Genomic DNA, 12,633 nt, shown 5'->3' with positions numbered 1-12,633 from the left:
CAGGCTTAAGCCCCTGTAGCTTACTCAGTGAGGTCTCAGATGAAGAGTGGGACGTGCAAATTGCTTGGAGCGTGTTAGAAAGGCAGATTTAGCTCATTTAGTTCATTAGGAATGGATGAACCTGCTTTAAAAAGTTAATATTGAAGGGTGTGTGGGTATGAGAGAAAGACACTTAAAATACTTTCAGAATCTCCTTTATCTCTATAAAACATTTCAAATTCTAATAAATTTTCATTAGGCTAGTAGAATATTTTTAAAGTAACACTGAAAGAAAACCATTTATTTAGATTGCTGTAGTTTGGAGAGAATATAAAGTAAATTTAATTTCAGATAGTAACCTAAAAGAGCGTATCCTCAGTTGGGGACACTGGATCTTATCCCGTGCCAATGCTTACAATAAATCTTGCCCTTATTTGTTTATAAACTACACTGTGCTAGAGCTGCTTGATTCCAGTCATTTCTCAACCCCATAGATAAAACACTTTTGTAACTTTGTAGGAAAGATCTAAAAGAGTACTAAGCTAACAGTGTGCTGACTGTAGGAAAGAAAGAAAGTTAATGTTTTCCAAGTGGGCAATGAGGTGTGATTAGGGTGTTTCCCCCTTAGGGATTTTCTATAAGGAAATAATTCTCTTATTTTAGGGAAAGTACACAATGCAGTAGATCAGGATATTATCCCAAAAGTGTATAACTCAGCCTTTTCCTTTCTAGATAAGATCAATTTTTAGCCATAAGCAAAAGCAGCTCACATTATCACTGGTAGCAAAATAAAAAGAAGCCCAAGTCAGGACTGTGCACAAGAGGTGAATCTGTGCAAGATCTGTGTGTCATTGGCCTTGTCAGAACTGTGCTAGTATTGATTGGTGCTGCTTTTTGCAGATCTGGGTTGATGAAGCCAGAAAGCTGGTGTACTTTGAAGGCACCAAAGACTCTCCTTTGGAGCATCACCTGTATGTGAGCAGTTACGCAAACCCTGGTGAAGTGGTGAGGCTGACTGACCGCGGCTACTCACACTCCTGCTGCCTCAGCCAGGTACTGTGTCTCAGCTGGCGGGGACCCTGCCGTAGAGAAGCCTGTGCTCACATACCATTCCTTTTGAGGAACGTGAAAATTGGTGACAGTGGCCCACAGAAGCCTTGTCTAGGAAAAGCATTGTGTGTTTGCATCAGTTGTCAAGTTCTCATTGCCCTCTTGCCGCAGCATTGTTGTGTAGCCACTGGTAGCCTTCCTTGCCTTTCCTTTGGAAAGCCATTGTTGTCTCTCTTTTCTCTAGCATTGTGACTTCTTTATAAGTAAGTACAGCAACCAGAAGAATCCGCACTGCGTGTCCCTCTACAAACTCTCAAGTCCTGAAGATGACCCAGTTCATAAAACAAAGGAATTTTGGGCCACCATTTTGGATTCAGCAGGTACCCATTCCCCTGAACCAGAGCTTAACTAGGATTGGTACCACAGTGTCCTGTTGTCCATGTCTCTTGAGCTGTCTTTCCATTGCTCAGTCCTGCCTGTCCCTGAGCTGTTGAGCTTCAGGTGGACCTCACTTCCTCTTGTGTCACCTGCTGAATGAGCTGGGTTGCCTCTTGTCCAAGCAGGAGCATGTCTGGAAAGCCTTTTTGAAAAGCAGGTTGAGATCATATATTCAAAGCCAGTAAGACTCTTTAAGCAGAGGATGGCGCTTTAAAGAATAACCAGTTGGCTGCTTTTGGAAGTTTCAAGTCTTTGCAGTGGCACACTTGCTTACTGTGGGAAAGATAGGCTCTCACTCTGTAACCCAGGCTTGACCTTACTATGGATGGCACCCAGGCTAGCCTTAACTCAGCAGTCTTCCTGCTTTGGCCTCCTAAGTGCCGTTGTTTCAGACATGAGCTGATCCATTTTTGATCTTTTTTTTTTTAATGCTTTCTTTCTGTATTAGTTACTTTACAGCTTGCAATGACAAAATACCTGACAAAAACAATTTTGGGGAAGGTTTATTTTGACTCAGGGTATAAGGTACCGTCCAGAATGAAGGGAAGTTACAGTGACAGGAGCCTAAGGTCACATTGCACTCACAGCCAGAAGGCAAGGAGAGATAGCCTCAGCTGCTTAACTCCCTTTCTCTTATTCTGTTAGGGTCCCCAGCCGAAAAAGCACCATCCACAGTTAGGGTGGCTCCTCCTCAGCTAATGTCGTCTAGAAAAATCCCTCACAGACTGAAAAGACCATCTATCGCAATCCTTTTTCTTTTTTAACTTATTTCTATTTATGTGACTATGTGTGTGTGTGCCCATAGAGGCTAGACAGGCTGGCCTTGAACTCAGAGATCCTCCTGCCTCTGCCTCCTGAGTGCCGGGGTTAAAGGTGTTTGCTACCACCACCCAGCCAGCCCCTAGAATTTCTTAAATGTAAAGAATAGACTTGTTTTATGTGTCTTTTAAATAATTTTATTTTCAAATCTATTTTTATGTCAAATATTTTCACTCATTACTTTTGACCAAGAGGTTAAAGCATTAATGTGGGGCTGGGAGACTGCTTGGTAGGTAAGAGTGCTTGCCGTCCTACAGCGAGGGCCTGAGTTCAAACCGAGAGCGCCTGTATGAAAGCCAGGCATGCTGTGCACCTGTAACTCAGCACTGGAGAGAGGGCAGGGGTGAATCTCAGAAGTCTGATGGCCAGTCAGCCTCACAGAAATACAAGCTTCTGATTCAGGGATTGTTCGGGGGCAATAAGGTGAAAGTCGAAGAAGGGCGCCTGATGTCTGTAAGTGTGCACAGGCATAGGAACTTTAGCACTCATACATGCCCCCCACACATAGATATCTTAGGAAACACACACACATAATAATACGGAGCTGGGGGGTGGTGGCACACACCTTTAATCTTTGCCATCAGGAGACAGGCAGGTGGATCAATGTGCACTAGAGGCCGGCCTGATCTACAGGTCCAGGACAGCCAGGGCTCCCGTAGAGAGACGCTGTCTTTTAAAATAATAAAAATAAGAGTAAGGGGATTGGGGAGATAGCTCAGTGGTTAAGAGCACTGGCTGCTCTTCCAGAGGACCTGCGTTCAATTCCCAGCACCCACATAGCAGCTCACAACTGTCCTTAACTCCTGTTCCAGCAGATCCAACACCCTCACACAGACACACCTGTAGGTGAAACACCAACGTCCATAAAAAAATAAAAATAACTAAAATTATTTTAAAAAAAATAAGAGTAAGAATTTTAAAAAATTAAGCTAGTGCAGACCAAAGGGTTTGTGTGGATTTTAAAGTTCAGGAGCACAGCTGGTAATATGGTGATACCCTCTGCTTGATGTGACATCATGGTAACAGGCACTGAGGAGAGGATAATAGAGCTTTGGTGAGACTAAGTTAAATATAAGGGTCTTTCCTGTTCGCTGCCCACAGCTGTCCTGAAATGCACGCCTGTTGCTGGTCAGATGTGTACTTTAACCACCGATAGGACTGAACTCTGCACTAGAATTCCTTTAGTTTTGCACCTAAATACCTTGTCAAGACTCAGTGTGTCTGCATCTGAAAATGACAATTTGGTATTCATTCCTTTTGTTTTAAAATGCCTGTTTATTGCTGGGCGCAGTGGTACATGCCTCTAATCCCAGAACTCGGGGAGGCAGAGACAGTTGGATTTTTATGAGTTTGAGGCCAGCGTAGTCTACAAAGCAAGTCCAGGACAGCCAAAGCTACACAGAGAAACCCTGTCTCAAAGAACAAAAAAAGCCTTTTCATTGTAAACAGGCTTATTTTCCCTGAGAGAGATAGTAGTTGTTGGGGAGGGAGCTGGGTTTCCATACTTCCTTTTTTTTTTTTTTTACTTCAGGTGGCAGAACTCCTCTGAGAACTTCTTTACGGCTCTGTTGCTCCCCACAGGTCCTCTTCCTGACTACACCCCTCCAGAAATTTTTTCTTTTGAAAGTACTACTGGATTTACACTGTATGGAATGCTGTATAAGCCTCATGACCTGCAGCCTGGAAAGAAGTACCCCACTGTGCTCTTCATATATGGTGGTCCCCAGGTGAGTAACAAATGCATATGAATAAGAATATAGTTACATATATCCCCATATAGTTTATATGCTTATATAAACTCATGAATAAATATATACATTTATATTTTAGCTAATTTTTATTTTACATGTAGGAGTATTTTTGTCTGCATGTATGTCTGTGCACCATGTGCATACCTGATGCCTGCAGAGTTCAGAATATCAGATTTCCTGAAATCAGAGTTACAGACATTTGTGAGCCACTAAAGGAATACTGGGAATCAAACCTGAGCCCTCTGGAAGAGTATCCAGTGCTCTTAACCATAGAGCCATCTCTCCAGCTGTGCTTTTATTTTATTTTTTAAGATTTATTTATTATGTATACATTGTTCTGCCTGCATGTACATCTTCATGCCAGAAGAGGGTACCAGATCTCACTATAGGTGGTTGTAAGCCACCATGTGGTTGATGGGAATTGAACTCAGGACCTTTCAGAAGAGCAGTCAGTGCTTTTAACCTCTGAGCCATCTCTCTAGCCCCCTGTACTTATATTTGAAATGTCCACACAGTTGAGATAGAATCTTAAGGATAGGCTTGGTAATACACATTTATAATCCCAGCACTCAGGCCGCAGAAGCAGGAAGATTGCTGTCAGCAAGTGAGTAAGAGCATTAGCTGTGCAGACATGAGTTCTAATCTCATCACTCATGTAAAAAGCTGGGTGTGGGTATATGTGCCAGAACCCTCAGACTGTGGGGGCGAAGACAGGAGGATTGCTAAGTTTGCCTGGTTCCAGACTCAACGAGAGACCCTGTTTCAAAGGAATAAGGCAAAAGACTGACAGAGCAGGAGGCCTGGGAGCACCCTTCTCTGATCTCTGCACAGCGAGTTCAGCGTACTAGGATGTGCCTGCTGAATAAATGCTGTAGGTAAATGAAGCACTGTGCATGGGGAGCTGCCAGGTTTTTCTGTGCTTTTGTGCCAGGTTCAATTCCCAGCACCACAAAAAGTAAAGTAGAATTTAAAATATGAATTTATGCCTCCTTATTTAGATTTTTCTATTGAGTCCTTAAGTAAATTTGAATATAATTAGAGTATTTTTATAATGCCATTCTTGGACTTATAATATCCTTTATAATTACATTCAATTATTTACTCTCTGGTACATCTAAACATCATGCTGTACAAAAAGTTAGGTGAAAGTGAACCAGCACAGTCATCAGCTCTCTGGATAGTGAGCATTACTATGTTAAATATGTGTTAGATCATTTGCCATCATTAGCAATGTTTCATAAGCAAATGATGAGAGCCTGCGTCATAGCTATTGGTATACATCAGGAACAATATCAGTTAGGTTTCTGTTAAAAACATAAAACTTAGCAAGCTGTGATGGTGCATGCCTTTACTCCCAGCATTAGGGAGACAGAGGCAGACAGATTTCTGAATTCAACACCAGTCTGTTTGAGGAAAACCAAGAAAAACAAACAAGCCCATAACAAATAAAAACAAGAAAACACACATAAAAACAAGAAAACAGGAAATAACAAGTATTGTCAAGGATATATGTGCTTTTTTTTTTTAAGATTTGTTATTTATATAGTATTTTGCCAGCATGCCAGAAGAGGGCACCAGATCTTACTACAGATGGTTGTGAGCCATCATGTGGTTGCTGAGAATTGAACTCAGAACCTTTGAAAAAAAAAACTGAGAAATGGCTCAGTGGTTAAGAGCCTTGTCTGCTCTTCTAGAGGTCCTGAGTTCAATTCCCAGCAGCCACATGGTGGCTCACCACCCTCTATACTAGGCTCTGATGCCCTCTGCTGGTGTGCAGGTGTACATGCAGATAGAGTACTCATATATGTAAAATAAGTAAATAAATCTTAAAAAAAAGAAAAACAACCTGTGCTGTTAATCTCTGAGCCATCTCTCTAGCCTGATAGTAGGGCTTTATGAGACTTAGTATCAAAACTAGATTTTAAGACCAAAAGACTGTATGTAGGTAACTGAATTAAAAAATTTAACCATAAAAGATGCCTGTTATCATTAATCATCAGGGAAATGCAACCCAGAACCATAGGGGTATTAGCATTCACATCCATTACGCCAGTAAAGGGGAACGTGTTAGGCAAGATATGGAAAAATTGGAGCACTAATCCAGTGTTGGTGGGAACATAAAATGATGTGGCCACTACACAAATAGTATAGTGGCTCCCCAGAAAGCCAAACAGAGAATCATCTGTTTACTTTTGCATTCGTACCTAAAAGAAATGAAAGCAAATATAGGGAGAGGTGTTTATTCCCATATATACACTGACCAGGAGCTAGAGGCAACCCAAGCATCTTATGACAGATGGGTAAGCAAAATACAGTATCAGCAGAAAATGGGGGCTGGTGAGAAAGATGGATCAGAGGGTAGAGGCACTTGTGGCCAAGCCTGACAACCTCAGTTGAATTTGTAGGACCCATGTGGGCTTGAAACTGTGGGCTTCAGGAACTAGTCCTCTGACTACACACCACACCATGGCATATGTACCACACAGAGTATTCAACGTGGGCTGGGCTTTGGCGGCACACACCTTTAATCCCAGCACTCCAGAGGCAGAGGCAGAGGCAGGTGGATTTCTGAGTTTGAGGCCAGCCTTGTCTACAGAATGAGTTCCAGGACAGCCAGGGCTACAAGGAGAAACTGTCTGGAAAAAAAAATTTTTAATGTAATAATGAAATGTTATTTGTTCTTAGGAAGGGAGAAACTGGGCCAGTAAGGTGGCATAGTAGGTCAGGGAGCCTGCTGCCAAGCCTGCCACCCGGGGTTCATTCCATGGACACGTGGTGGGATGAAAAGCCAACTCCCTCTTCTGACCTGTGCACACACCCACATACACAGAAAGACAATAGCTGGTTTTTAGGTTTTTAATTTTAGAAAGGAAACTGACACTTGCTTCAGCATATGAAGCACGAGGACACTGCATTCAGTGAGATAAGCCTCATAGAGGATAAGTATATTGTTTCCTTTGCATGAGGCACCTGAAATGGGCAAAGGCTGTGGAAATGGCTAATGGTTTTGGTTGTGCACTGCTGGGACTGTGTTTAATGCCACTGAAGTTGCATACTTACAGTGGTAAATTTTGTGTCTATTTTACTATGATAAAATTGTCACCACCTCAATTTTGATTTTTTCAGGATTAACAAGTACAGCTATGTTTTATGCTCTTAATGAGATCAGCATTGGAGATGCTGCACGTCTACGTGTTGTATTTTAAAAGGCGTGACTTGATGCTCTGTTGGTCTCCTCTTCAGCATGCTCTTGGGAACATGCAGATTTGGTTGATAGAGCGGTCTGGCATCGAGTTAGCCAGGAGAGCTCTCCGTGAGCTGCTCTACGGCCTCTGGCACCTCAGCCCCCTGGAAGATCATACATCTTACCTGAATCCTTGTGGGTTAATCATGAAGAGAATTCTTAATGCAAAATCAAATCTTTCTGTTAGCACATGATAATCTTATAAAACACTTGATCCTACAGGAGTGCAGTGGCCTGAGGCCCAGACCATGTTCCTTCTTAGAATGTGTGACATTTAAACAGCTACAATGCCAATATTTTATTTACAATAAATAAATAAATAGGAGGGGTGCTTGTTTAGAGACAGGTTTTGCGAGTATCCGTGAACTCTTCATGTAGACCAAGCTAACCTCAAACTTGCAGTGATCTACCTGCTTCTGCCTCCTGAGTGCTGGGATTACAAGTATAAGCCAACATGCCCAGCAATATATAAATGTTTTCTAAAATATGCCAGATGTTCTTGTACAAACAGAAGTGAGAACAAGATCAGGTGAGCCAGCAAGATGGCTTATCTAGTAAAGGCACTTGCTGCCAAACCAGGCAACATGAGTTTTACCCCAGGGACCCACACGGTGGAAGAAGAAGAAAACTGACTCCTTCAAGTTGTCCTCTGACCTTCATGTGTTTTCACACACACATAAATGTAAACAGTTTGTCTGTATACATTATATATGTGTGTTTATAGTATATAATATATACAATAAAATGTTTTAAAACAGATCAAGCTAGATAATAGCATTGGAATTTGGAGAGATGATACTGAAGAAGATAGTTTGGACTCCTCCCAGTTACGCTCAGATCCCTCCAGATTGCAAAGGCAAACCTTTCATGGGGGGTGGGGGTCTGCATCAGACAATTGAGGCTGTCTTTGTAATAACGAGGAAAGAAGTGAGATCATTTTCTAAACTGTTTAAATGTGTTCTATGCCTCTGTCTTAGCTCCTTTTCTATTGCTCTGACAAAGCACCATGACCAAGGCAGCTTACAAAAGGACACATTTCATTGGGTGCTTGCTTAGGACTTCAGAGGGTGAGATCATGACCATCATGGTAAAGAAGAGAGCAGCAGGCAGATAGGCATAGCATTGGAGCAGTAGCTCAGCGTTTACATCATGATGCGTAAGGAAAAGGCAGAGAAAAAGCTAATAGCATGGGCTTTTAAAATCTCAATGCCCTCCTCCAACAAGGCCAAATTTCCTAATCCTTCCTAAACAGTTCTACCAGCTGGGGACCAAGCATTCAAATATGGGTCTATGGGGGACATTCTCCTTCCTCCTTCCTTTCTCATTCCTACACCACAGCCTTGCAATTCTTTATCTGTCCTCTCTCCTTTCCTGTTTATTTTCTTTTCTTTTCTTTTTTTTTTTTTTTGGTGTGGGGGAGGTCGAGACAGGGTTTCTCTTTGTAGCCTTGGCTGTTTTGGATGCTCTGTAGACCAGGCTGGCCTTGAACTCACAGAGATCCACTTGCCTCTGCCTCCTTGAGTGCTAGGATTACAGGCGTGGGCCACCATGCCCTTTCCTGCTCTCTCCTTTTAAAAGTACTTTTACCTGCTGAGTAGTGGTGGCATGTGACTTTAATCTTAGCACTTGGAAGGCAGAGACGGGAGGATCTACATGAGTTCAGGGCCAGACTGGTCTGCAGAGCAAGTTCCAGGACAGCCAGAACTACACAGAAAAACCCTGTTTCAAAATAAGAAAGGAGGGAAGAAACAAAAATGCTTTTACCTAGCAAATTCCTTATTGCTGAGATAAAAGAAAAACACTTTTTGTATTTCTATTTTCTAATCACTTATTCTAAAAATAGTAGCAGAGATCTTATTTTATACACAGTGAGAAGAAATGAGTTCTGTTAAGCCTTCTCCCAGGCAGAAGGAACAATAAACAAGGTCCTGTATTAAGACCCTTTGATACTGTTGGTGCAGGGTGGAGCTTAGACCACAATAGGGAGGGGAGCAATAGACTCAGATCACCCAAGGCCACAGAGGCCATCTGTGATAGGGCTCAACTCAATGGTAGAACACTGGCCTGCCATATGTGAGGTTAGGTTCAGCCCCAAGTGTCAAAGTGGAGAAGTGGCATCTATCCCATCCATCAATCTGTGTATCTATCTATCTATTGAAAGATGATGGTAGCAGTAGGAAGGAGCCGGGCATATTTCACATGTTGAAAATATCACTATTTCTGCCTGAAGAGACAAACTATGGAGGATGAAGCTAGAAACAGAGAGGCCAGTTTTGCAGCTGTTGTAGTGGCCTAGACAGAGAATGCAGAAAGGGCAGAGTGGGCTCTTGCTCCCTCCCCCGTCTCTCACTCCTTAACTATGCTTAGCTCTTTTCAGCATTCTACTAGAAAAACTAGCAATTTAGACTTCATAAAAATTAAAACCTTTAGCAGGCCAAGTATGGTGGCATATATCTTTGATCCCAGCACTCTGGAAGTAGGGGCAAGTAGGTGTAAAAAAAAAAAAAGTTAAGAAAACCTTTCAGCCAGCAAGATGGCTCAGCAGGTATGGGTTTGTCACACGTGCAAGCCTGACAGTCCAAGATTTCCTGAGCCACAGTGGAATAAGAACAAGCCCCAGAACTGTCCCCTCACCCCTGGGTGCTTTCATAGGTAATTAGCATGTGGGTAGCTCCTCTTTTTGTTGTTGTTAGTAACTCCAAGTCCATTAGTGCTGCTTATGTGTGTTAATAACTGGGCTTTTAAAAATCAAATATTTGAATGGCTATTTCACAGAGTACGTGGTAGCAGCTGTGCATAGGAGAGACTACACAGGCTCCTCAGTTGCAGGGAGCTGTAGCACAGTGCCTCAGTGAGAGAAGAGCCTCACACAGCGCTGTGGCCAAGGAGGTGACGCAGCCGCTTTCCTTAAGAGTTCTCCCTGCTTCGTTTTCAAGTTAATGTAGTAATTGTGTATGTTTATGAGATACACTGTGATGCAGGCAATTTTTAGATTTTGAGATGCGGTCTACTTTTTCACCCAGACGAGCCAGAACTCCAAGGCTCAAGCGGTCTTCCTGCCTCAGCCTCTTCAGTAGCTGAAAGTTCAGACATTGGTTCACCTGGCCTCCCAGGCCTCTCTCATCAGTTTGTGTTTCTCTGTGTGCATGCCTGATGTATTGGGGTGCCATCGTGTGCATGTGAAGGCCAGAGAACAACTGTGCAGTTTTCTCCTACCGTTAATGGGTTCCAGGAATCAAACTCGGGTCACCTATCTTACACAGCAGGCTTCTTACCCACCAAGCCATTTTTCTCATCCCTCTTTTTTTTCTTTATTTAAGATAGTGTCTCAATGTGAAGGCCTCGAATTCACATAGATCTGCCTGCCTCTGCCTCCCAAGAGCTGGGATTAAAGGGGCATGCCACCATACCTGGCTCCTCATTTTTACCAGAACCTCTTTTCAATGTTTATCTTAGTGTCCATCTGCTAATCATACAACCTAGAAACTTTTTGGGAAATGACACTAAACTACTTCATCATGGGACAGGCCTCATTAAGTATGTGCCTGTACAGACCTAGCTGCACGCTTGGTGTGACTTCTTCATGCAATGTTGGCATGCAACAAGCATGGGGATACAGAAGGCCCCCACAGTGGAACCACACTTTTTATATATGAACCTTTTTGTATGTATGGCACTAGGCACCGAGCCCAGGACTTCCAGCATACTAATTATTTAGTCCATTACTGGGCAACACAAATAAATCTAAACTCTTTTCATTATCATTAGCAGGAGGACACTTCAAAACATTATTTAAAAAATACAGTATAAGCTGAGCATGGTGGTGCACACCTGTAATGCCAGCTTTGAGGAGGTGGAGGCAGAGGCAGGAGGATTGCAGATTCAGAACCCGACTCACCCACTGAGTGAGTTCAAGTCTAGCCTTGGCAACTTAGTGAGACTCAATCTAAAAATTAAAGTAAAAAGGGACCTGAGGGCTGGGTGTGCTGGTGCACGCCTGTAATCCCAGCACTCAGGAGGCAGAAGCAGGCAGATCTATGTGAATCTGAGGCCAGCTTGGACTACAGAGTGAGTTCCAGCACAGCTAGGGCTACACAGGGAAGCCCTGTCTCTAAAAACAAAATGATACCACCAACAACAAAACACGGGGAGAGAGGAAGACCTGAGGCTATAGCTCAGTGGTAAGTGTTGCCTAGCATGTACAGGGCCTCTGTTCTGTCCCACAACCACCAAACCCACACACCAGAAACCTAGTCACTGGTTACCAGCCATTGTCCGGTGCAGAGTCACATGTGCAAGGCAGTGACTTGTTTTTACTAACATTACCGTAAACATGAGAGTAATGCACCATGTCACGCCAGCTGTGCTGTCATTAGAAAATTTCAGCTCCGTCGTGATCCCGTGGGACCACCATTTCATGAGTGCCCTGAGTTGACTGAAACATGATCATGCTGGGCGTGACTTACTCATCTTTTTACTAGCTACAACTCTGTTTCTAATAAAGCACCAGATGCATTTACATTCCTGGTCACTCTGAAGTGTAGTCTCCAGGGTGATAAAGTGATTTAAAAATCATGATACTTTTACACTAATTTGTCGTAACAGGAGAAAGATAACTGATCACAGTGTTCATTAAAATGCTACCTCTTCCCACTGTCACTCAGCAGCAGCTCCAGGAGAGACAAGTGGGGAGGGAAGAGGTTCTTAATTGTCTTTGTCACTTTTACTTGAATGAGGTATTATTTGGAATAGGTAATTCATTAACTTTCTGTATGGAGTAGATTAACTTAACTTACCTAAATCTTAATTGTCTTAGCTAAAATGAATCTGCAGTTGTTTGGTATTTGCTGTAAAGGTTTGAAGTGAAACTAAGCATGGAGCAATTTTTAAATGTATCATTTCACACTTACATTTTAAAGGCAAAATAATAGTAAGTAAACATTCAGCTTTCTGGTTTTTGCAGTGTCCTTCCATCTGGTGTTTTATATGCTGTCACATAATGTCACTGAAGATGTGTTTCTTTTTCAGGTGCAGCTGGTAAACAATCGGTTTAAAGGAGTCAAGTATTTCCGCCTCAACACCCTGGCCTCCTTGGGTTATGTGGTTGTGGTAATAGACAACAGGGGATCCTGTCACCGAGGACTTAAATTTGAAGGCGCCTTTAAATATAAAATGGTGTGTAAATATAGAAAGCTTTATTTTCAGATGTTTTCATTTTCTTACACATTATTTGTGTTGGGGGAGGACCTGAGGGACAGAGTGAAGGAGAATGTGTTAGAATTGGGCAGTGGGAAGAAAGGTGCAGTTGGATTTACATCAGGCTCACTCATGCTGCCTATATGTAACTCCCAG

At 42.7% G+C, this 12,633-nt stretch overlaps 1 protein-coding gene across 5 annotated transcripts in view; it reads left to right on the top strand.

The window, feature by feature from the left end:
- The window catches only part of Dpp8 (dipeptidyl peptidase 8), a 49,324-nt gene that overhangs the window by 27,690 nt on the left and 9,001 nt on the right, over positions 1–12,633 (top strand). For all 5 annotated transcript variants that reach the window (XM_021649591.2, XM_060384890.1, XM_060384889.1 and 2 more), the window contains 4 exons: positions 880–1,032; positions 1,274–1,409; positions 3,868–4,013; positions 12,310–12,456. In XM_021649591.2, coding sequence (XP_021505266.1) covers positions 880–1,032; positions 1,274–1,409; positions 3,868–4,013; positions 12,310–12,456 — 582 coding nt within the window. The remainder of the gene's footprint in view (positions 1–879; positions 1,033–1,273; positions 1,410–3,867; positions 4,014–12,309; positions 12,457–12,633) is intronic.

This window comes from Meriones unguiculatus, chromosome 6 (genome assembly GCF_030254825.1).
Source record: "Meriones unguiculatus strain TT.TT164.6M chromosome 6, Bangor_MerUng_6.1, whole genome shotgun sequence".
Lineage (NCBI taxonomy): Eukaryota > Metazoa > Chordata > Mammalia > Rodentia > Muridae > Meriones > Meriones unguiculatus.
This window is presented reverse-complemented; position numbering and strand designations above follow the sequence as displayed.